Source organism: Microchirus variegatus (genome assembly GCF_963457635.1).
Source record: "Microchirus variegatus genome assembly, chromosome: 14".
Lineage (NCBI taxonomy): Eukaryota > Metazoa > Chordata > Actinopteri > Pleuronectiformes > Soleidae > Microchirus > Microchirus variegatus.
In genome coordinates, this window is record NC_139815.1 from 22,327,788 (window position 1) to 22,354,330 (window position 26,543).

At 39.6% G+C, this 26,543-nt stretch overlaps 2 protein-coding genes across 2 annotated transcripts; one reads left to right on the forward strand and one right to left on the reverse strand.

The window, feature by feature from the left end:
- Positions 1–1,094: 1,094 nt before the first annotated feature.
- Positions 1,095–14,883, reverse strand: LOC310936533 (anoctamin-9-like; the record flags this gene model as incomplete). The annotated part of the gene is made up of 23 exons (XM_083900606.1): positions 1,095–1,211; positions 1,267–1,387; positions 1,476–1,598; positions 1,702–1,846; positions 2,777–2,929; positions 3,678–3,874; positions 4,093–4,190; positions 4,291–4,345; positions 4,807–4,918; positions 5,047–5,083; positions 5,561–5,725; positions 6,432–6,536; positions 6,751–6,833; positions 7,095–7,155; positions 7,333–7,429; positions 8,334–8,468; positions 9,030–9,109; positions 9,236–9,294; positions 9,424–9,473; positions 9,672–9,811; positions 9,927–10,052; positions 11,067–11,123; positions 14,863–14,883. 23 exons carry the CDS (start codon positions 14,881–14,883, stop codon positions 1,095–1,097), a joined length of 2,337 nt encoding a protein of 778 aa, XP_083756732.1.
- A 3,023-nt stretch (positions 14,884–17,906) lies between these two features.
- shcbp1 (SHC SH2-domain binding protein 1) lies at positions 17,907–24,746 on the forward strand (the record flags this gene model as incomplete). Its single annotated transcript, XM_083900608.1, has 13 exons — positions 17,907–18,030; positions 18,654–18,872; positions 19,014–19,129; positions 19,749–19,957; positions 20,039–20,134; positions 20,230–20,460; positions 20,575–20,752; positions 21,473–21,593; positions 21,710–21,841; positions 22,257–22,375; positions 23,089–23,175; positions 23,300–23,438; positions 24,388–24,746. The coding sequence occupies 13 exons, from the start codon at positions 17,907–17,909 to the stop codon at positions 24,744–24,746; spliced, it is 2,130 nt and encodes a 709-aa protein (XP_083756734.1).
- Positions 24,747–26,543: the final 1,797 nt, after the last annotated feature.

Below are 26,543 nucleotides of genomic sequence, written 5' to 3' on the forward strand. Positions count from 1 at the left end.
TTGTGGTCTACAGGAGACATGGTGTCAGGGAAGATAACACCCGTCTTTTACCTGCTAATGCAGGTGTAGGTATTGGGACAGATCGTTGTCCTGCCTAGTTCAGTACATTGCATATGTAATGTATTTGTATGGTAGTAAACTTTTAATGAAATGTTAATTAATGTATTTTTTCTGTCCAGCAAACTGTTGAACGGTTAACCAGATAAATCAGTCGGCCCTCTTAAAGTAACAAGTTGTTATTAATATTAACAACATACGGTTGATTAGTGAAAACAAATTCTGTTAAGTTAAAAGCATCTCAAGAATGTCAACAGAAGGGTGATATGTACAGTAAATGTGTGTGTGGTCACATGACAACAAAAACAAAAATTAAAAGTCCACGACGTATAAAAACAACATCAAAATGGAGTCCAGCGTCACAGTCCAACAGAAAATAGAAATGATAAAAACAAGAGTCCCCTCGTTTTGGTTGCATATTTGGTCCAGTCAGGACTCGGGAGGGTTCAGACATCTGTGGATTTGCTGTATGTGGATTTCAGATCACTGAAGAAAAACACACAAAAAGATGTAATGCACAATATAATAAGAATAAGAATGTATTACCATATTATATACTTTCATTATCTCTGATACAGTTCTTACAGTATGTGTGTTTTCACAGCTTTAACTACATCTCTGATATCATGTATAAATAAGATTTTTTTTCCAACTTTCAGAAGGAATAAAACATTTTAAGAGGAGAATATTTGTTACACAGTTGGAGAATTATGTCTTTGAAATGACACCGCACAAATGTGTTGCTAACAGCGTCATAGTTCATAAACGCACTAAAATGACTTTATTGGACTAATATTGGTGGAGACATCGGTGCAGTCACTGTTAATTCCACACATGCAAAGAACTACTAAAATGCATGTTTAATTTATCTTTAAAGACATTTTAAAGCATATTATATTATTAATAATAATAATAATAATAATAATAATAATAATAATATAATATAATGAATTGCAAATGTTTTGGTCAGGATAATCTTGACATAAAATTGTCTTTTTTCCTTCCCATATCAAATTATAACTTGTGATTCTGCTCACTTACCGGAGCTCCTCCTTTAGCCGAGCCAGTTTGTCATGTAGACGCTCATTCTTCACCCGCATGGGATTGTTGGGGACGAACCATGCTGCTATAAACTTACACACCACCACGACGTGCTGCAGAAACACACACAACAATTGAAGTGACTTCATCAGATCAGATGAGCAGCACTGCTTTATCTGAACCTGGTGTACGAACCTCAAACAGGATGACGAAGGCGAAACGCACAGCCAGCACGAGCCAAAACTGAGAGGTTAAAGCGTAGTCCTCATTACTCCTGTAGTCTCTGTAGCTGTACAAAGGAGACACTTTTTGTAAGGTGCATCACATGGTTGAATATTCTGTATGTTTGCTCAGGGCACAATCGGATGTCATCTTACCTGCACTCTGTAGCATTGAAGCCATTCTCTGTCCACATCTGTTTATGATTAAAGTCACTTCGAACTGCTGGGTCACTCACAAAAGCCGTGGAAAGGGTGTCTCTGATGTAGCCTTGCATGCAGCTGTGACAGGACCATAAAACACACACACACACGAGTCACAACACAGAGACCACTCGGCTGACGTCTATTGTGAGATGCTTGGACCAGCTGAAACATCACTAACTTTGTCTCAGAGATCCCAGTAGCACACGGGCCATAGCGGTAACGGTAGACAAGGCGTGGGACAAAGTCTGACGAAACGCCGATGACTAAACCGTTAGCAATCACCGCCAACACACCGATCGCTTCCAACACCTGTGTCCACACACCTGCAGAGAGAAGACAGTGACGTGTCGCAAAGAAAGATGTGCACGAAAAATTCTGTTACTCCAAAACCTTCAGCAAAGAGGTAAGGTTTTCAGATTCATGTATCCGTCTCTGGGCAGCATAAATTGTAAACAGCAAATTGTTTATTTATTTATTTTTTACTGGGTATGTAGGATACAGGTCAGTGATGAAATGATTAGATTGTGGTGGTGGTCCAGATACCGATCTGATTTCAGAAGTTTGAGGAAACATAGAGGCCTTGGTGGATGTTTGTGCTTCTTAAATGCTTTCTCTTGTTAGTCATGTGTCATAAAGCTGAGGTGGGATGAGGAAACAATGACTAAGGTATGACTAATGGAACCAAGACAAACAGGATTGTAAATAGATACTGAGAACAGGATAAAATTGTAAAAGTGTAAAGTCTGTTCAGAGTGGTTAAAATAACAAGTAAAAGAGAAGGTTCTATATATTCATAAATTGAACGTTTAAGAAATTCACAGTTTACAAAAAAATGCCAACTACACATTTTTCAACCATAGTGAATTCAATTTGTTTGAGTATGAATTTGTTAAACTGAATTAAGTTGCCTGAAACTGAACTTGAAGCTCTCCTGTTTGACTTTCTTAATAACAATCATCTTTGTTTGTATTTGTAACTCGTGTCATTGTTTAAGAAATGTCCCACATTGTGGACAGTCAAGTTGAACCTGCCATAGTGACAGTAATTCAGAAGTTCTGACCATCATAAATGAACTGGGCTGGTCTTACTAACTTGAGAAGTGAAGCTTATAAATGACTGGACCTGTTATCACAGTCTATACTGTATCAGGGCACAGGGTAACGCAATACAAAATTCATTAATTCAATAATAAGAATAAGATAATGTGTATAAGCTGTGTAACACCTTGAAAAGCACAATATAATGCAGCTCACCAATGTCGTTAGTCTTCCTGGGAACGAGCCGACGTTCCAGGCGAACCATCTTGATGGCATCGAGGCGGATCTCAAAGACGTTGTTGATCAGAGCCAGCAGGGGGGCGAGGGGGAACGCGGCCACAAATATGGTGGTGAAACTGAACTGGACCACTGAAGTGCACAGACAGCAAAGCCATAAAAAAAAAAAAAAAAAAATTACCAAATATTTTGTTGACCTCGGTTTCAAATACAGAACGGCTAAAATAAAGTTCAAATCAAATGTTGTGAGTTTGTAGATGGTAATGGTTAGACTAATCTATACAGAATGTACTAATTTTCTATAATTGGCTTTTACATCAAGGATGTGAGTGACGAGTCATACTGACATATTACAACATACGACTGATGTTTTCATTTAGTATTATTATAGTATTAATTCCCCTCATATGAAAACAAATGTAAGATACAAGAGTGACGTACTGAACATCTTTTTGAAACACTGTTGTCATAATCAATTGTTATTGGTCACTTGAAGGAATCATTTCAACAGTGGTATCTTATCTGATTAGGTGGGAACACATGAAAGCAAATCCATCCTCAGGACACATTTAATCCCACTTCATCAGCTGCTACTGCTATAGTCTATGTTTTATATCAGTATGTCTGTCTTTAGGAGTGTTTGCCCTTCCTGACACAATCCTCCTACTAGAACTACACTGGATGTGATTGATGAAAGGGGTGTACTTGGTGTTAATATAAGGACAGACATACTGACAATCAAAGATTTCTCCATTTATAGTTCAGGTTAATGATTATAATAATATTATATTACAATAATGTCCAGGTTTTTGTCAGAATTCTCTGTCAAACTGTTTACCCTCATGATCTTTAAGGACAGAGACTCTAACGCTGAACTTACCCATTTCCAGGAACTCATTAAAAAGGCTAAAGACATTTGTGTCGGCTAGATGATAGTTTCGAATCCAGTCCTGGAGTTTGCAGATGTCACATGCTTCAGCATTTCCCTGGGCATTAAGACAGTTTTTCCTATAACAGTGACCACACTTTCTCTGCAGCTTCTTTCCGCTTTTTCTTTTTAGACACGTCTTCAACCACCTGGAAAACACATGAATGAGAGCCTGTTATGTTTACTCTGTGAAGGCAATCTGAAAGTCAAGGTCAAGCTGACACTACCTAAAACATACTTCTTTAAATAGCATTAGTTTATAGATAGTAGATAGTATAAATGTTACAAATTACTATTTTAAAGTTGGTCCCCATACAAAACATTTGGGAAACACGGCTCGTACACATCAAAACACAAGCACACTTACGGCACTGTGAACTCAAAGACGTTGTTAAGAGTCTGCTTGAGCACCATGATCACGGCCATCTGAATAAACAGGTCTGTTAAACAACCACTCGGGTGGCACTGCAAGACACACAACACATCAGAGAGTTAAAAGGAGGACACAAACATGGTATATATATATATATAATCGTTTGAACATATGACATATACACATCCTCACCTCCTCCAGCCTCCAGCGAGAGATACGCACATATTTTCCTGGATGGCCATTTATTCTGTGAGAGATGGTCAATTTCACATCAACAATCTGAATTTAACATCTCAGAACAGACGCCTACGTGACGGATTAACTTTTGAGTACTTTCAACAAATGCAACCATCTTTATCTGTGATAACTCGCTCACTTGTGTTCATTTCCCCAGCGTGTTGTGAAGACATATTCAGTGACTCAATCTCATATAAATGACAACAGAAACAAAAAAGATCCACCTGCTCCTTCAGGATGAGTCAGTTAATATTATTGGAGATAAAATTATAAGGTTGTCGATCTTTTGCAAGTTCTCCACAGAGGGGGCCAGCAGGGGGCGTGCACAGCTCAGTGCTAACCATGCTAACCTCATACAAACTGAACAATCCCTTTAGATGTGATGGAAAAAAATACGTTCATTTAAAAGTGTTAATAATAAAATATGGGGTGGAACTTCCACAGACAAGGTTGCAGAATGAGAATCTGTACCTGCCGAGGAAGAAGGCCACATAGAAGAGTGAAGAGAAGAGAGTAAAGAACTGGAAGGTGAACATCTTGATTGTGAAGCTCCTCTCTGTGGAGGCAAATGAGTTTGTCTTCTCTGAAGATGTGCACACACACACACACACGCACACACAGACAGAGAAAAATACATTAATATAAGTGAATAATCAGTGTTTTTGAATGTGAATGCAAGATATTGAATTAAGAATCTAAATTGATTCTCACCTATGTGACAAAGCTTGAGGGCAACCCATCTGTTAACCTGCAGGTGATAAACATACAGATTTACAAATGTATGAAACCATTGGCAGGTAGATCTTTAAAGAGCAGGATCGGTAGATCTCACATATCAATGTAATGTAATTACTGTATTTAAACCAGCCCACAGTTGACCAAAGTGCTTTACAAAATAAAAGCATTACAGACAGCATTAAAAGCAGACGGTAAGAACAAATTCATGAACCATACATGAAAATACCAAATAAAAACACACAATAATAAAAAATAAAAAAGTCATGTAATGGTAGAGTCTATTTCTGATAACGGATGCAGCAAACAAATTATATTACATTGTTTCGGTTCATGGAGACCAAATATTGGCAGAATAAGAACACCAAAAGTTACACACTGATGCCTTAAGTAACAAATCTTATACAGGTTCATCCATAAAAAGCCACGTGTGTGGAAAAGTGGAATTTATAAATGTTATGAAGCTTATATATTGGTTTACAGAACGTACCCGTGTCATGATCTGAATCGTAAGATAGTGCAGGACAGCTCCCAGCATCATGGCCACAGAGGAGGAGTGATCTTTGATGAACTCCCAGTTGCCCTCAGCCAACAAGGCAGCAGCCACAACTCGAAACACCACCAGAGCATGAGCCAGTCCAATGATAAGCAACATCTGCAACACACACAAACACGTGGATATGATGACTCTTGTTGCTACTGGGACCTCTATTTGGGTCACCGTCTCGCTTGTTGCATTTGAGTACCTGTCTGAGCTGCTGGACTTGGCTTCACTTCATGGTCTGCCAGCTGGGACACAATGAAAAACACATTTTAGCCACTTAAAAAAAGGCTCACCTAATAAAACATGTGACTGATTAAGTCCACAATATTTTCAGCAAGATAACACTTAAGAGTTTGCAGGGACATAGATGCTGCTCCCTCATTTCAAAATTCTGATTTGCGGTTTACAAAGTAGTACAATCATAGACTTAAGCAGGTGTAGAGTTTATTAGGTGAGCTTTCTGTTAAGTGGCTAAATTCTGTTTCTTCTTGTGTCCCCATTAGCAGACATGTTTTTTGTGAGGGCAACGTTCCATGTCTTGGGCTGATTTCAGCTCTGACAGCTCATGAGGTGCTTACAGTCATTGCAGACTATGAGCACAGACGTGCCAACTCAGTACTTCATACAAGTACCCTTCAAAAACTTGAACTATTCTTTAGATATAATGAATAACTATGATACATGGATGATATAAATAAGTAGCAACTGCAAAACAATGCCCCTTTTTACCTTTACCGTTATCTCCATAGCAGTTGTCCTCTACAGGGCAAACTTCAGTCTGTATGGCTATCAAAGTACATGTGTGCGTGTGTTTTACCATAAGTGTTACCAGGATGAGGACCAGAGTGCTGCGCAGGTACGAGTGTCTGAACTGTTTGGGCATACAGTATGGATCGTTGATTATTTCCATTATCAGTTCCTCCTGTTAACACAAAAAGATCAGATCACACATACATATATATACTCAAAGATTTCTGTTATTGTCATCTCATCACTAAAGGCTTAATAATAACAACAGTATATATGGAGACATGGTATAACTGTAACTCTGTAGTACCTTATTATATACTTTTTGTGCTATTTGTCTGTAAACAAAAGATATTATCAATTATCATTATTTGTGCAAACATGGATACCTCTTCTTCACACCAGTCATAGACCTTCCACTGAGAAACATGTTTGGCTCTATGTCTCTTCCACAACTCCAGGAACAGAGTAGCTAAGAACACACAAAGGAACACAATATGATGTAGAGTAACAGTAAGATGTTGTTTTTTTAAGAGTGTGTGATTAGGGGGTAGATGGCAGGAGGTCATTCGTTGAGTGTGGAACTTTGAAAAGTTTGGGAACCCCTGATGTAGAGCAAAGACATGGCGACAGGATGCTGCAGTGGTTCCGATAGAGTTGCCAATGCAGTTTCTATATAGTGCGTTATAATGATTATATTGGACAAACACATGAGAGGAGACGTGAAACTCACCCCAAATCGCCATAAACATAGCGAAAGCCACAGTGCCCTCATTGTCAAATAGATGGCTGACCTGTGTGAACAAAAACATATGACAGATTAGTCATTTTTATTTCACAAACAGCTGCTCTATACAGTGTATGAGATGGAGTAGATGTTCTCTTCAAGCTGCTGCTGTAACCTCACTCTGTTGTGAAATTACAGCCGCTTGTATTAACAGTGAAGTGTGTCAGAATCAAGAGGAGTTCACCTTAGCATAGGAGCAAGTGTCTGAGAGCTTCCACACTGTGCACCGATTATCATCACAGCGAGGACACATGATGATGCTGGAATTACACACTTCCTGACTGAGAACACGCACACACACAGAAACAAAGAGTAAAAGATCAGAGGGATATCCCTGTAATGGTGGTACTCGGGTCGCCAACTTCCTGATAATAAAATAAGGATCACAGTTATACTGTATACACATACCACACAGTAAAATATGCAATTGCCCTGTTTTACAATCATATCTATATGCATGTAACTTTTGTTTTTGTTCTGTTTTTTGTTTAGCCTGAGCAGTTTCCTCCTGTCGCCATTTTAGACTTAAACCTCGTCTCCGTTGCTACGCTACAATAACAGGACGACTAATTAAAGGCGGCTGCTTCCTGTTGGATAGTAACGAATGACAGACAGATGGAGAGGGCCTGACAGCATTAGGATGACTTTATTTTCCCTCATACAAATTGTGCAATCTTCATTAGTGGACTAATCTGTCATTTGTATGTCCCGGTTTTGCACAGACTTGATACGGAACACATCTTTTATCCATCAAATATGGAACAAATCTTTGTTTTAGAGAACGGTTGGCAACCCTATGTGGTACTAGCACACAGGAAGTGATGATTTCTCCATGTGCAGCTGACCCAGCGAGGACAAAAGGTAAAACTGATTGTAGCCACTTAACAAAATTCTGAATGTATCAACATATCATAGACTTGATCCCGCCTACATTTGACAGTGCGCCCTTTGTTAAGTGGCTAAAATTAGTTTTTATTGTGTACCTGGTCATGTTTATATTGAGATCAACCATGCCCATCTGTGTCAGCACAGATCAGTGAGTGCCGCCTCTGTGCCAGTACCTCGTACAACTACACCTCCAAAACCTGAACAATCACATTTTTAAATTCTGCACACCTTCAAAAAAACTGTTATATAACGATGAACAATTTACCACATAATATGACATTTAAGCTGCTGACTCACATGAGGGGGTTGGTGTTGAAAAAGGCAAGTCCATACAGGAACACTACAACACCCAGAGCAGCAGCTGGGACCAGCATCTTGGTGTACCAACCAAGCCACAGGTAGTACAGGGCCACCTTCTCTCCAAAGTAACATCTGCAGAAGGGGGGCGGGGGGGGGGGGGGGGTTAATGAAGACAAAAACAAAAAAAACACATCAAGATACCAGACACTGCAATACCAGTCACTTAGCTCTTATTCAGAGGAGCTGATGGACAGCTGGCAGACACAGGGATTCTCTCGGGCTGATGAACACAGTCTTTTTTGCCAGACAATAAGTCTTCTAGTGATATGAAGTAACCTGATTCAGGTACTCAACAAACGCATTAGTGTTGCATTACATTTCATGAGAAATGAGCAATGATGCAACCCCGAGTGTCTGGTGATGGTAATTCAGGTTTTTTGATCGTGGGTACATAAATGGAAAATGAACATGTGGAACTACAACCACTCCACACGGCTGGCAGTCACTGCTATGCCCTGCTGCTAATTTAAAAGCTACAAACTGCAGATTTAATCAGACCTGAATAACAGAAGTGTCTCTGATTTCAGAGCTGGGATGAACAGTTTGCAGAGAGATGTAGTGAGATGGCATTGCACTAGCACTAGAAAAACTTGTTATGACAAGTAAAATACAGCTGAACGCTCAGGTACTGACTTGACTTCATTGACGGGTTGTCCTCTAAACAGGGCCGACCATCGAGCCCACTCCTTCTTCAGCTCTTTCTGCTTCTTTCTCTGTGAATAAAGAAGAAAAGAAAATATTTAATATCAAATCAAGTTACCTTTACCGTGTCTCTTTGGCATTAACAGCATCATGTTGGGGATATAGACACATCTGCCATCTGTCAAAGACGGGCTTACCTCATGGAGGCAGAATATGGTTTCAAAAACGCCTCTCATCAGCAGTTCATTCAAGTTCTCTGTGAGACAAAAAACAAAACAACAACGTGTCTATTCCTTCCAGCATTGTTACATGATTCATATCTGTGCCATTTAAAGTCTGAAGGTTGGCTGGTGGCATACAGAGCCACAGATGATGTCACACTCACCCCCTGTGTTGATGAACGTCTGATGAAGAATGAAATAGACGATCCTGATCCTGTGGAAACAGTTAATGTTAAGGGGACAAATGTCCATGTGGTTTGTACGAGTGATGGAGAACTTTTAGGTCATGTTTTCAACCATGTTTTTCACCCATAAATTGTATATTTTCTTCTATTTCTTCCTTTCCTGGGACAACTGTTTCTAACATCTAGTGGAATCCAGAGTTGTCTTTCTTATACAGTATGATTGTTACCTTGTAGACTGCGTGACAGTTCCCTTCACATCTCCACACCAGTTGCAGGAGTCGGAGACTTTGAGAAGATATTGGTAGTGTTCAAAAATGTCTTTTGGAGCACGCACGCCAAAGAACACCTTGTCCTCATGAACAATCCTCTAACAGACACACAAAAACAACAACAACAACATACAGAAGTGGGTTATCTTATTGAGATATTTGTCACATTAAAATATCTGTCAGGTCAGGTGGCAGGTTTTTGAAGGGACTTACCGTGATGGTTATGTTTTTCTTCTCAAGCTGCTGGAGATAGGCTTTTTGTCTCTGACCCTTCAGGTCAGCGTCATCATCATCCACCTTGTTGGCCACTAGTACATAGTCAAATGTTCTATGTGTGGACTGTTCAAATAAACAAAATATTATGACTGAACCGCACAGGATTATGCTTACAGATATGTTTAACAGCTCAAAGTAATGTTATACTGTCCAGCTAAAACACAATCGCTGCTTTCAAACCTGCACTTAAGGCTGGACATGTTCCTAATATTGTCTGTAAGTACTATTCAAGAATGCAAATGTCCACAAAAGCAACTCATTGTCTGGAAATGACTCACTGGTCAATAAAATCATTTGGACAAACGATATTGCTATCCATATTTTACATGACATATTTACATACATTTATTACTGGCAGAAGCTGCCAGTGTCAGGTGATTATATCTGAGGTGATGCATCTGTTAACTCCGGCTATCAAGTAAAAACATACAAATACAACATGATATAAACATGAGGTACAATGTGTTTGACATTTCTGTTGCTTCTGAGAGGTGTTGGGTCCTCAGTGCAGCGTCCCTGTTTCAATGTCAAATGTGCAGCGACTAACTTGAAACAACAACAACAAAAAGAGCTGAACATTTCTTCATCAACCATTGTCTCTATGTTGCTCTTTTGATTGGTTCGGCGCCACATTAACCACATCCCCTCATTATTAAAACAGAAGGACAAACTGATCAGGAAAAACAGCTGGAGGACAGTGTGTGGTCAACTGAAGATGAGGGGGACAAACTGGTTTTCCTGGATTTCGTGGCTGATGTTTGATCATGTCATAACTCAAGCAATTCAAGCTGCCTGTGGTGAACTGCACTATGATAAAATAATATAAAAGTAATATTATGATATAAATAATAACCATAACATACTCCAACACACCGATCTGTTCACAGTCTGACTTAAGTCTTTTTCTCTGGTCAGTCTTGTTTGCTGTCCCTAGGATCTGTCCACTGTCTTCCTTCAGTGTTGATAGTCTGCCCACAGTTTTCAGCTTTGCCTCAGTCCATCTTTAAATATCTTGGTGAGCGATGCATATAAAAGTTCATATAAAGAGAGAGAGAGGGATGATGAGTGGATTCTTACCGAGGGAGGAAGTAAATGCTCAGTTCCATCTGGTCTCTCCCATAGCTCATAGTCTTCCTATAACACACAGATAAAATCCGAATCACAAGTATTATTTTTTGTTTTGGTATCACACAGTGTGATCTCATAGCAGAAATGGTCTGTGTTAACAAAGCACTTTTCCCACTTTACACTAGTTCTTGCCATTCACCCACTCACACATACAGACACGCACACACCATTCAAACACTGTTGACACGGCTGTCAGGAAGAATTTTGGTGTAAGTGCCTAAGGACACATCTGTATGCAAATTAGAGGAACAGCTCAAATGTCTGACTTCTTGGTTGGAAGACAACCAACTGTACCACAGCACTTTTGACTGTGATTGTAAGTGAAAGGGCATTCTGTGAAATGTCAATTGTTCCTTTACATTAACACACATGTAAACACACTTTTTCACATTTTAAATGCAGGTCCAAACTTGCCCAACATACTGTTCTTATATCATGTTCTCTCCTGCTGCTTTGCTCTGACCTCTAGCCTTTAAACATTGAAAACAGTTTACTGCTTCATGCCTTTTATGACAGACACATGTCTTGAGATAAGACAAGTTTCTATTCTGGGGACACAATGAAATATCAAACTAGATCCGGGGTAGATACTGGAGAGAACCTTTGACATGGGCGTGACTCGACTGCTCTCAGTGATGGAACTGGTTTCTCTTCTGACCTACTGAGCCCAGTGTCTTCTGAAAGGTTTAGAATTTACAGTTTTCTGAAGTTACAGTTAGTAACAGGCAGCTTCACACAGAAAAGCAGAGGAGTCAACCTCCACACGCCTGCAAGACAACATGATCTGGCCTAGTATTAGCATCTGCCCTGAATGATCAAATCACATGTGGACAGCTCCAAGGTCAGATGTGTAAATGCACATACATGTAAATGTGTCCTGAGATCCACATTGGGAGGTGGTCTGGGACACACATGCTTTTACATGTATGAACACATTTTCCATCCTGAGGACACATTAAACAACTTATGCTGCAGTTTCACAATGAACTGGGTGAGGTTTTTTTTACACTTGTCACGGCTCATGCATTGATTTGAATTCATTGATTGACACATTTGCTCTTCACTCATACTGAGGACCCTCATTCTGCAGACAATGCATTCCCTAGCCCATTGCCCTAACCTTAACCATCACAACTAAAAGTGCCTAACCCTTACCCTAACCTAAACCTTATTCTAACCCAAACCCTAAAACCAGGTCTTAAAGCCCTTTAAAGATGTAAGGAGCAGCCAAAATGTCCTGACTCCATATGACTCCTGACTCACAAATCCACAAATACAAGAACACACACACACAGGCAAACATATTAATACAGACTCCTTAAGACATAATAATTTCCTCACACAAACAAATATGACATACTGTACATTTTGCATACAATGCTCAATCTTGTTTGCTTATATACTGTTAATATGAAAATGAACAAAGAGTTAAGATAAGAACAACTAATCATTTTCAAATAAAAATTGCAAATTGCAAAACTATTTCACATAATGTAAAAGCTAAACAGTGGTAGTTAGAGAGTTAAAAAAAGAGAAACAATAAAAGTTAAGTGTAGAATTATACAGGCCAAGATCCTCAATTGCAATATTTGTTGTGTTTCTGATTACTGTTGCTTCTCGATAATAATACTAATAAACATCTTTGAGTTCTCAAATTGTCATTGTATCATTGTGCATTAATGCTGCATCATGCCCATATTTTTTTATATATATATCCTTAAACCATTCAGCTCTAGGGAAGCAACACTTAAGATTTACACTGTCAGTGACATCAGACAAGACAGAGAAAAATCCTATGGAAGTACATTTCATGAAGTCAGGTTCACAGAGAGCATCATTGATAAGCTGTAACTCATTAATGAGGTGAAAATGCCTCACTATAGAGCTGACTAATAATCAATAAAGGAAATTCAAAACTGCACAATGGCCGAGTGTAACATCTAACCCTGCACTTTCTAGGTAGACGTTAATTATGTGAGTAAAATATCTATATTGTGACATGTTTAAGTCAAGCTTCAGTTAGTGATATGTGCTGCTGTGTATAGATTTAAAATAAAATAAATTATCGGATTGGAGTATAGTACTCCAATGAAAACTTAAAAGGTATTAATAGTCTGAAACATGTTGCTCTATAAAAACAACGGCACAGAACATAGAACAATCACAACTCGAATGACTCAATTGCAGCCTTTGAGATTTACGAGCGGCGTCATTTCAAAGTATTGTTTCGACATGTAAACAATTAACTGTTCAGCCCTTATTCTTGGAAGGCAAATGTGTCACAGCATACAGTTACAAACAAAAGCAGCGTGGTGTCACAGACATGTCCCGCCCCACAAATCATATTCTCCAAAACGCAATGGAACATGCTCTTTAATTAAAGAGCAAAACTAGAATTGCATCATTGAGAATTGTATTTATTTTTTTCAGTAAAAATTGTACTCAAATAGGGTCATTTCTAGTAATTACTAAGCTCAGTATTGACTACATGAACACGTTTACCAGACTTAAAAAGGACGACGTCCTCAATTGTCTTTGTTTTGTCCACCTACCAGAACATAGTCATATATGAGAGTGCTTAACATTTCTCCTCACAACCTGCTAGGGCTGAATAAATAATCGAAATGTTATCGAAATCACAATATGTGTGTGTCAAATTACCATTATTTTTAGATGAATGATTGTCTTGCTCTATACATGTCTTATTCTGCAGCCTGAAGTGGACATCTTTGTTTCTCACAGTAATATCCCACAGTAATCATTTTAAATATGTTTTGAGAATAATGATGTAAAAATTAGCAATTCCACTAGATAGACAGACATACAGATAGATATTCAAAATAGCTCAGCCATACAACCTGCACACTCTCCCAACAAACAGACCACAAAACAAAAGCTGTGAACATGATGCTGAACTCATAATTTCCATCTATAAAGGTCAAGGATCTTCTTCTTTTTTTTTTTTTACATGATTTGAAAAATGTATGTGAATAATTTGACAATAACTTGTTTGATTTGAAAGTAATTAAGAAATAGATTCCTGATTATATAAACATATATATAAAACGCATCTTAAAACCCATTTTTACTCTTTCGCTTTCGACCCAGTATGAGAAGTTGGTTTTTTATCTTTTTTTCATAGTTTTATTGTATGACTTGTTTATTTGTGTTGTTTTTAAATTTTCTACATTATTTTTTATCGTTTTATTTTTTGTTCTTAGGTCTATTAGTTCACACGTGTGTATGTTTTATTTATTTATCTGTGATGTACAGCACTTTGTTTCAGCTGTTGTTTTTTAAAGTGCTTTATAAATAAAGTTGAATTGGATTGGGAACATGCAACAACAATTTATTGATTTAATAATCACAATGTACACAACAATTTATATTTTATACTGTTAATTAATACAAATGAATCACTATTATAACTATTGATATAGTCACTGAGCTTTTATTTGAATTAAATTAAACATGTACAATGATTCAAGCTTCTTGGATAGCTTGTTTTTGTAAAGGAGCTAAATCTCTCTCCACTTTACTGTGCGTGTCCTGTGTTTAAAGTCCAGCGTGTTTGGACATGTAGAATTAGCGTGTTACACTTGTTTTGTGTTACACTTGTTTTGTGTTTACTTTTAGTCAGTGTTGTTCAGGGGGGACCTGAACCTCAACGGACAATTTCAGTTTCAACAAACCAAGCCTTTCTGACTGAGACGAACATGTAAAAAAGTGCGTGTAAAGTGTTTACCTCGGGGGTCGTGAAGAACATGTCGGCACGCCGTGTTTTCCCACACTTCAGTCACAGAAGAAACGCAAACAAATCCCGCAGCGTGGTGCTGACCCACGCACGGTTCTTCATGGGGCTGTGTCCTTTTCCACGAACACTTACAGCTTCATCGCGACAACTCGTCCACTTTATCAACAACTGACCGTTTCCACGTTAAACACTGAGCTCATCAACATCACCTGCTCAACTTCCGCATGCCGACAGGTGAGCGCGCGACTCGCGGCTGCGTGCGTGTGAACAGGTAAAGTCAATGACGTCATCGTTCACTGAGAGATTGGGGCCACTGTGGTGATGCGTTCACAGGCCACGGGAAAGCACAGTAAATGCAGTGGTGCTCAAACTTCATACAACAAAAGTGTCACCTGAGAAAATATTGAGCTCTCCAAGTATCACCAACATTAAAACACAGCAGTGTGAATAGGCCAGAATGGACAATAAATAGTAAAATAAAAGAATAAAGCAATAAATGTAAACCTGCTTAAGTGTGATGTGATATATGTGTCTGTTTCTGCAGTTTCTGCTGAACAAAGACAACGAGCTGGTGATGCACCAGAAAAACAAGTCAGGTTCATTGAGGCCCCACCTTGCAAAATACAGGACTTTAATGAATTCATTTTACTTTAAAGTGCCTGATACCACAACAATTACCATTACCGCAAAGCAGGTAGATTTTACAGTATTATAATAAGACACATAGAGCAAACAATAAGTGACAGTGAAGACAGTTTTATGTATCTGCACCACACTCACTTTGTCTCAAATGGTTGAGGTGAGAGAGGAGAGATGGGTGGAAAATGGGAGATGAGAGGAAGAGTTTATATTCAGTTTACAGCAGAACAACAATGATTTCCTGCTCCGACATGCTTCAAAATACATTACATCGTATGCTGCATTACAATAGTAAAAGCAAGATTAAATGCACAAATGTGCTCCCCATGTTTTCAGGTTCTTCGGTTTCCCCCACAGTCCGAAAACATGCAGATTTGGGGATTAGGCAAATTGGACAGTTTAAATCGACTGTAGGAGTGAATGTGAGAGTGAATGGTTGTTTGTCCCTGTGATGGACTGGTGACCTGTACCCCGCCTTTCGCCCCAGTATCAACTGGGATTGACACCAGTGCCCTCCTGTGACCCCAAAGTGGAGAATAAAGTGGTAGAAGACAGATGGATGGAAGATCACTGCCATCACACAGAGGTATATAATGTGACTGGTTTCTGAGTGCAGATTAGCTGTGCAGGCTGTTGTAAACAGAGCTTCATGGGGATGAGGGATGTTGTGAGGATGAAGTAAGTGAACATGTGCTTTTAGAATGTCAGAAGGTAAAAGTTTACGTTTATGGAGAGAACGCCCTGGGTTTATTTTAAGTGTGGTTGCACTATTAAAAATGCATGTGAACCAAGCTGAACCCTGAAAAGTTTCAGTACATGCATTCACTGATAGGATTTGTCTATTTGTTCAGATGTGGAGTATAACCTGGGGCTGCCCATGTGCTCAACAGTTTGAATAATAGAAAAAAAAGGAAGGGATTTCGATGTAACTTTATTCAAAAAAACAAAAAGTATCTTAAAATGACTTGAAATGTTCTATAATAATAGTCCGCATCACCCTGAACAAGGATCCTTTGAAAATATTTGCAAACCTCTTCATGAATGATTGTAATTCATTTTTGAAATTGAGGAAATGATCCATTTGCCCTGATGCTCTTTAACAGTGAGGTGACTTTCTTCAAAAAAAAACATAAAGTATCTCGGAAGGACTTGACATTTTCTATAATAATAGTCAGACATAGACATAAGAAAAGACAAACTGTGTTTTACAAGCTGCTTTTCAAGATAACAAACAAATAAACAAAGATTAGTCTTCCTTCATCTGACTATATGACAGCACACGTTCAAATCCTCTTCATTATTTCTTTATTATGTGGTACAGACAGTCCGCACAGTTGGGAGACAGATGAGCAGACTTCAGTATTTACAGACGACAGAAGCCCGTATCATCATTCTGAGGTCACCATGCAAAGTTCCCGTTATAAAAGCAGCAGTGCAGTAACTGAACAGTGTGGCCACTCAAATACTGTTAAGTCCTATGCAAACTCCAGACCACATGTAAATGCAAACTATAGACTGATAAATGCTTCAATAAATAAAAGCTGCGACTCAACAACAGACATCTGACTTTATACGTGTAACTGTTTTCATGCTTGATGAGGTAAAACACATTCTGTGAGTACAAACACATGCATTATTTATTTCTGGTTTCTGTTTGCAAAGAACATGTGATGTTGTTGTTTGTTAATCAGTCTGACTGGACTGAGTGTTTGGGAACATTTGCCTCCTCGAGCAGTCACATGCTCTGCGCATACTGCATCTATTAAGCCAGAATTTGAACAAGATGAGGACAAAATAGGCCGTTTTCAGACTCGTGAAACAGAAATAAAATGTTAAGTAAAATAGTTCTTGATTCATTTCAATTAATCAAGACATTTAATTAATTATATTTAAACAAAAACATTATATATAATTATATATACCAAAAACAATTGTTACTAATATATATATATTTTTTTTTTTGTGTATGCGTGTAGACAAGATGTACGTTCTAGTGATCCCAATAAGCAAAATTCAAATTCAACACAACAGCGAAAGGGGTATTTTCTTCACCGTCCTGTCGTGTCGTGAACGCACCATGCAGCTGTTGAAACTGCTTCTGAATTCTCATTGGTTCACACGCCTGTCATCGTCACAGAAAGGCGGGACATCTTGCGACCGTCGTGCGGTGATTGGTCGCAGCCGAGCAGACCGGGAATATTTTGAAAAGTTGTAGTCGCAGGGTGTGTGCTGCTGTTCCGGTTGTGTTTGTGTGTCACTTGTGCTGTAATGCTTCTGACGATCTACTCTCTATAATCTCTCCAAACACACTTTAAAAAAAAAAAAAACTCTTATTAATGGAGCAGGAATCAATGGAAAGCACGCCGGGGGGGAGGACAGAGTCTGTGCACACGGTGATGTCGGACTCGGACGCGCTGGTGGCAGATTTGTCGTCGTTCGTTAACGTTGAGCTCGACGACGAAGAAAACAATAATAACGGCGTACACGCACAGGATCATCATGTCCCAGCCATCACTCAAGGTACGTTTGTGAAGGTAGAAGGTTTTTATTTACTGTTAAATGTGTAACGTGCGTAGTTAGGTTCACCATTTAGCCAACAGTTAGCCATATTGCTTTGAATAATGCAGCCAAATATTCAGTTCAACCCTCCGTTTACTACCGTCTGATGTCACGAAGGACACTTCTAAAGAAACTGCTATGGCAACTTGACAAATTAATATTTTTTATCAACTTCAGTTGATAAAAAATTAGTTGCTAGTTTTATCAACTAGCAAACATTCTATAATTTTGAGGATTTTAACCCTTCAAATGCTAGTGTCACTTGAACAAACCCTAGTGTTATTTTCCATATAACACATGTTGGGTGGCTGGGGGATTTTGGATATGTCCAAATAGCTTTTGTGTAGCATCAGATTTAAAATATACAGTAGTTTCCTCCACTTTTACAATGCAATTACATTCAGAGGGGGTTATGTGCACATCAAAATATGCATAAATACAGGCCGATGGATGAGGATGTGGTTTAGGTGTCAGACTGAACATTATATTACTGAAACTCAGTGTTTTTGAGATCTGTGGTGTTGTCTGTGAGTGATACAGACAGACTGCAGGTTAATTTTTTTTATTATTTTTTTGGCCAACAGCTCTTTTTCAGAATGATGACGAGGAGGATGAAGATGGGAGCAGTGAAAGTGACGAAGACGACGACAGTGGCACGGACAACTTCAACAGTGACAGGTCGGGGACGCAGCTGCAGCGACGCGAGCGTCACGCAGGAGAGACCTCAAGTCTTCCTGACACGTTTCAGACGAGCCACCTGCTGTTCTATGAGAGGTTCAAGGCGTATCAGGACTACATGCTTGGTACAACACACACACACACACACACACACACACACACACACACATGGTCATGCAATCTTTCTCCAGTACAGAATTGTAGTAATACCTGTGAAGAGTCATTAGATCGCTGCTCTCAATGTATGTTTGTATATTTGTTTGTAGGAGACTGTAAGCCTTCTGAGGTGAAGGCCTTCATATCAGACTACCTGGAGAAGGTGGTGGAGCCGTGTGATTGGCTCGCTTTGTGGTCTACTGACGTCTTTGATGTTCTGGTGGAGGTAAGACTAAAAACCCCTTTTCTACTGGTAATAAACAAACCCTCACATACATCTAGCTTTTAAATATTATTGCATTCACTCCTGGATCTAATATTGGATCTAGTATCAGGCTATCATTAGGCCATCTATAGACACGTGATTACTTTAGCTGATTATTGTGGTGAAATAAAGGCAAAAAGAAAATGAATGGATTTATGGCCAAAACACTAGAATGCTTTTTCTTTGAAACGGGTACAGAAAGTGTTGTGTTTGTGACACAACACGTTCTACTTTTTTCTATGTCTACTTTCTGATGCAGACATTGAGGCTGTGCGAGATTCCAGCAAGACACGCTGCTTGCTGGAAAAACCGGTGTACGACTCGAGCTCTGTTCTCACAAAGAAATGCATGCTTCACTTCACACAATTCTAATCTGATAACATACATGGGCGCCTAAATGAAAAGCAAAACATTCTAAAATGCAGACACGCTGGAAATGGCAGTTAATGCCCAGCAACCATGTCAAATCAAAATCATAATCACGGAACAAAGATCGCCTGTTTTTCACCATTAACTTAGTTTACATTGTTTCGGCCCATAAGTAAAATGTTTCTCAGTCGTGATGTGTTGGTGGTTTCAGGTGTGTGATCTGGATCTGAAGGATCTGAAGGCATGTGTGAAAGTGGTGCTGCCCCTGCAGTGTGACACTCGAGGCTGTGACCTCACTGAAGAGGCCATGAACTCCGTGCTCGAAGCCACCCAGCACAAAGTCTCTCTGCAGGAGCTGCAGGTCGTCTACGACAAGTCTGGGGAAGTCGACCAGACCGCCCTCGCTCTGGAGCACCTGAGGTAGGACTGCTGAACTGATGCTCTGCCAGGAGTTCACTTTTTGGTGTTATTGGTTGATTTCATTTGTCCTTCTTTCTGCAGCTTTTTCTTTAATCACATCTGGAGGCAGTGGGATGAGGAAGATGAAGACGACGACTTTGACTACTTTGTTCGTTGTGTCGAGCCTCGCCTCAGACTGTTAGTGCAACCTGAGTTTTTATGTTGGTCTTGTAATGAGAAGAGTTTTTTGCAGTCCTGTTTTTAAATCCCGTTTTGAAAATGTGCTATCACAGCTACTACGACATCCTCGAAGACCGAGTGCCAACAGGCCTGGTGGCAGAATACCAATCGTTATTGGAGAAATGCTCTCAGTGCTTCCAGCTGTTCTCAGCACTGCGTAGTGGCCTCAGCCCTGACTCTGACTCTGAGGTGGACAACGTGTCCATGGTGGAGGGTCTAAAGCTCTACGACCAGCTGGAGACGTTTAAACGTAAACTGCACATCATTGAGAACCCCCTATTGAGGTAAAGGGGAGATTTGTGCGTCTAAACTTCATCCGTTACAACTATTGCCTCTTTGGGTCTCTCATCCAACTTTTAACACAACGTGGATGTTTTCCTCCATCAACTCCTGTCCAGGTATGTGCTGGGCTACAAAGGCAATGCCAGGCAGCAGTGTGTGCAGAGTCGTGGACCCAGAACAACTGGTGTGAAGGTGGTTCATGTCGTCACGTCGTCCTGCAGCACCATCCAGCTTCAGTCCCTCCTCAATACCAGACTACTGCCTCTGTGCTCCAATGGGGAAACAGAGATACAGGTGAGAAGTAAAACAAAACAAAAAAAGAACACTTATAAAGGAGTTGGTCATACTAGATTTTGTATCGACAGCCAGATTCATTAAGCTCAAACAATAACCATTCAGTCAAAGTGGTTATTCCTCTTCTCACTCATGTTTAGATTAGTGTATTATCAACACATTTGGGTGGCTGCTTTTTAGTTTAGCTAGGTCATGATCCTAAGGTATGAGATAGGCACAGCACCCCCTGTGACCCTCCGGTGGAAGATAAAGCAGTAGATAATGGATGCATGGATGATCCTAAGGTAGAGCTGTGTGGGCCACAGCACCAGACGCCAGCCTGGGACATAGACATAGTGGGAACACAAGAAAAAAACAGATTTTAGCCACTTAACAAACGGCTCAATCTGAAAAAATTAAGGTCGGAACAGTCAGATGTTGTGTACACCCTCATTGCAACCCTAAGAACTGATGGGAATTCTAAAGTTTGTCCCAAAGGTGCCACCAGAGGGAAGCAAACAAGTCGAGTCAATTTTATTTATATAGCCCAACAGAGGGGGGATCCCTCTCTCAGGCTGTAAATATAGAAACAAGTTCAGCAGATTACAAAAAAAAACATCCCATTTACAAGAAGTGGAAACATATAGAATATGGTCCACTTACTGTGAACAGTGTCTGGTAATATGAGCCCTGAGAGTAACTGACTGACTGTCAGTAACCTGTGTGTTGTGTGTGTTTTAGTTTCACAGAGAGCCAGTATCAGCAGTGGACTCATGCCATCAAGATGACGTAGTTCTTGTTCTCCCAGGAGTCTACAGTGTCAATAGCACCATCTTCATACCAGATTCCATCACTGTGGAAGGTATAAAAAAAAAAACTGTCATCGTTTAAATATATAATATGTAAATATTTGGTTAAATACTACACAAATTTGTTTTTTTTTAATTATTATTATTTCTTTTGTTGATTGTTTTGCAGGCTTTGGTTTTCCCGATGACGTGGTGATCGAGAAGAAAAACAAGGGGGACTCATTTGTCGAATCCACAGGAGCTGATGTCAAACTGTCCAACATCAAGTTTATCCAACATGACGCTATCGAAGGCATTCTTTGTGAGTACAGACTCCTGACTACACTCGTGTGTAGCAATGTAGCAAACTCGGCCTAACTGGGTTCACTGGGTCATATGATGTGCAAGCAGACATAATAATAGCTCATACAATGCCAACAACAGTACAACCAATGGCTTGAATTATGTGGCATTGTGCAAGTTCTGACCCGAGGTACTCCAGGAATATTCACCGAGCTATTGAATGGATGAATAAAGATCAGTATGGTGATAAAAAGATACTTTAATCACCGTGTCAGACACAGAAGAGAAAAACTCTTTTCACTATGGGAGACACTCATTTAACAGTTTCTGTCATCTTCATTTTAATTTCCTCCTACTTTTGTGAGTGTTCATGTTGTATTAGTGTTAAAAAAGTGATTAACATGATTATGACTCTACTGTTTGATGATTGTCAGGTGTCCGCCAGGGAACTCTGAACATGGAGAACTGCGTGCTGCAGTGCGAGACCACCGGAGTCATCGTCCGGACCTCAGCCTGTTTAAACATGAACATGTGCGACCTGTACGGATCCAAGGTGACTGCTGTTTAGTAACTTGTATGTGGTTGAACTTCATGCTCAGCTCAGTTTATCTCTATTCACTGCAGTGTTTTTGTTAAAGCTGTCGAAGAAAAGGCTGCAAAGAGCCATTTCACCGACGAGATAGTTTCTGAGGAATTCATCGAGGCTCACTTTTAACTGCTACCAGCACGCTCACAAGATAAGACATGTTTAACAGTTGTGCTTTATCTCCTCTCTCGACGGCCTTTTCCAAACCGACACAACTTCACTGAAGTGGATTTTATATCGCTTTGTAAACCCCTCACTCCTTGCACCAAAGTCCGTTGAGAAAATCAGTGATTTTTACAACACAGAATTCAGGATTTATTGACCCGCTTGCCTCTACCAGTATGATCAAATGTGTTCATTTTCTGACTACAGTGTTTGAAATACTTCTTTTAGAGCCAGCCTCCATGACACAAACGTAATACTTGTGTCCCCATGGGCTAGAAAATAATGAATTTCTCTGCGGACTCTGCTGGTTCAGGAGAGAAATCAGTACACAAACTTCCGTTTCCAGTTTGCAAAGTCTGTCTATCTGCGAGATAAAGTGGGGGAACCTTTCATTGAATGCAAACATTACTGGTTCCTGGTGTATGGGGTCAACCACACTGGGAAAAAAAACACCCTGAACTATACCTTTTTAATACTGCGATTGTTCTCATCGTGTTGCTGTGTGTTCTGCGCAGGGGGCTGGTGTGGAGATTTACCCCGGCAGCGTTTGCAGTCTGATCAGCAACGGCATCCACCACTGTAAGGACGGGGTCCTGATCAAGGTGAGAGGAGATTTTAAATCAAAACGCTTTGTTTTTGCATTCGTACTGAGAGCGGAAAACACGACAGTAGAGGGTCACACAGCAGATGCTCACATCATCGTAAAGTCCTCTCGATTGTGTCCAGGACTTTGCCGATGAGCTGGATGTGATGCCGTCCATCACCATGGAGAACAATGTGATCCACAACAACGAGGGCTATGGAGTGATTGTGGTGAAGCCCAACACGGGGCATCAAGAGAAGGTTCCTGTGGACGGAAGTGAAGGTAGGCATTCTGTGTGGAAGTGTGGATGTACACTATTGTTCAAAAGTTTAGTCACCCATAAAAAAAAAAAAAAAAAAATGTGTTTGTTTTCCATTAAAAGTCACACTTTTCTCTATCAAAAGAGTTGCAAAATGAATAGACAATTTAGTCAAGACATTGACAAGATTAGAAATAATGATTTTTATTCAAAATAATTTTGAGCTTCACATTTTGCTTTTGTCAAAGAACTAGCAAAACTGTTTTCAGCTGTGCTAACATCATTGCACAAGGGTTTTCAATGGTTTTCTCATCATCCAATAGCCTTCTAACACAATTAGCAAACACAATGTACCATTAGAACACTGGAGAGATGGATGCTGGAAATGGACCTCTATACACCTATGTACATATTCCATTAAAAACCAGACGTTTGCAGCTAGAATAGTCGTTTACCACATTAACAATGTGTGTAGTGAGTGTATTTCTGATTCATTTGATGTTATATTCATTTCTTTTCCTTCAAAGATAATGATGTTTCTAAGTGACCCCAAACTTTTGAACGGTGTATAAGGCACTGATATAATTGTAGGGCTGCTCAATCGCGATTATTTGGGTGAAAATTGAAATCACAATTATTTCAAATGATTACACCTCAGCAAGAAAAAGTAGCTAAATCACCCAATTTGCATAATTGGCCATGTGTATGCAATTGGAATGGATGCTGTCTTTTCCCTGCCGTCCTCATTATGTATTAGTTTCAAAGACCTTTAGCACAATATGTGCTAAAGGTCCGAGTCTCAAAGTCTCTAATAACAGCAGAAAAAGTTGCTAGATTTGTCGTTCGTCACTTTTTTTGAAAGAGTCACTAGAGTGATCTGTATACTCGCTAAATATAGAGACAAAAGCGCCAAGTTGGCAACACTGTTTGCCGGACGATGAGCAGTATCTCAATCTCCTCTGACTTTCCCAGAACCTGCAAAAGACTCCACTGGAGATGCAGCTGAAGACGAAGAGCTGGGAGGAGATTCTGTCCCTGTCAGTGTTGCCACCACCACATCATCATCATCGTCGTCATCAATGAGCCCGACCTCCAGCTCCACAGCCACCGAGTCAAAGTCGACAGAGAACAACAACAATAGCAGCAGCACAGAAGGTGACGCGGCCTCCACCTCGGGCAGGAAGTGGCAGTTGAGTCGTCAGCTGAGCAGAAACAAAGAGACCTGCAGCCGAGCCGTCCAGGATCTGACCGACCACGAGATCTTCATCTCCATCCAAGGAAATCAGTTCAAACGCAACGGCATGGGTGACTTTGGCACCTTTCACTACTGAAGACAATGTTTTAACATCAACAACAGTATTCTGCCTAGTTCTAATTTCTGTACAGCTTTATATTTTTAACTGATTTCATGGGACACGTAATACATTTTGCTGCTTCACATTACAGATGGATATGTCTGTTTTCTCGCTGCAGCACTGAATTGAACTTTTATCTTATTTATTTCTCTGGGCTTTTTAAGAAAAAAAAAATGCATATGTAGATGGAAATCTTGTCACTTGAATATGGTTTTGGTGATATGACTTAAGTTCTAATAAATGTGATATCGAAGGTCGTGGCACTTGCACACTGATAATTTGGTCTTACCACGAGTTCAATGTGATTTTGCACATGGTGCCTTAAGGTTTTTTTTTTTTTCTTCTTTTTTAGGTTTGATTGTTTGTGTTTTAAGTCTGGAGGTGGTTGTGCTGTGAAAGTAGACGTCTGACGGAACTGAAAGTTGATCTTTTAGATTTAGACTAGGAGAATAGGAATGAGGTGACCTTCAGTTTGTGGAAGTGTTAAAAGGATCGTTCAGTCTTTGCTGCCTGAGCTGTCGCCGTCTGTTGCTGCAAAGGCACATTCACTCTCACAGAAATATGGCTGCACACAAGGAAAAAAATCCTTTTAATATCTGATATATTTGAAAGTTTGTCACTTTGGTAAATGGGAAGGAAGGATTTCCAAAATAACACGCATGAGTTTACACACGGAGGCAGCATAGTGTCCTTGTGAGCTAAAATGACTGATTTTCTGTATGGACTTAGGTGCACGAAAGCAGTTTACACAGCTACCAAGATATTGTAGACGTAAACTGGGCTAAATTATATTAGGTTCAGCCTTTATTCATGTGGCCAATGTTTGTTTTTCTTGGTTTACTTACAACCAAGTATGGGTAACCAGTCTGTAATGCAAGGGGAACATTTATTATATTCATTGTTTAAACCAACTCAGAAAATGTCTTAGTTGTGACTTAATGTGCTCCACAAACTCAAATAAAAATCTTAAAAAAAACAAAACAATGAAATGACTCTTAAATTTTCCAGCCACATTGATCATACAGGTAAGAGCAGTGATTAATTGATTATTAACCGATTACTAAATTAATCATCAACTATTTTATATATTTTGATAATTGGTTTGAAGCTTTTTTCATTATTAAAACAAGATTTCTGATTGTTTTAGCTTCTTAAATGTGAATGTTTTCTTTGTTTCTTTGCTCCATATAACAAAGAAATCATTCAAACGGAATCATTTTGGTTTGTGGACAAAACCAGGCATTCGAGAACATCACGACAGATTAATCAATTACGAAAATAACCGTTAGCTGCGGCTCTATAATTCATTACAGAATGGATTATTAGATGAACGTTGTGTTACATGGCCTCTACTGTTGCCTTATCTGGTAACTTTGAGGTACGTCACATTTGAACTTTCACAGGGTGGGTGCTGCTTCTGTACTGAAGCCCATACTGTAGCGCTTCATCATCTCAACATCCGCTTTGCTGCCAAAATACAGGCTTTTCTCGTATTTCCCACTGGAGTCTGTGAGAACAGAATGAGAGGAAGTGCCTTCAGTATCAGCCTTTCCTCCAGTGGAACCAGTTCCCAGTGTGGGTTTCTGGATACAGACACCCTCTCTCAGATGTAAAAGGGAAAACCGTACAGATAATGCAAAACACACAGGCGTTAAAACGCACACGCCAATATAAAAAGGCACACTATGACATGAGCTGTTCTTCCTCTCTTAGATGATACTCCCCCACACTCTCTCTCCCTTTGTGACTGCAGTGCTGTTCAAACCATAATTT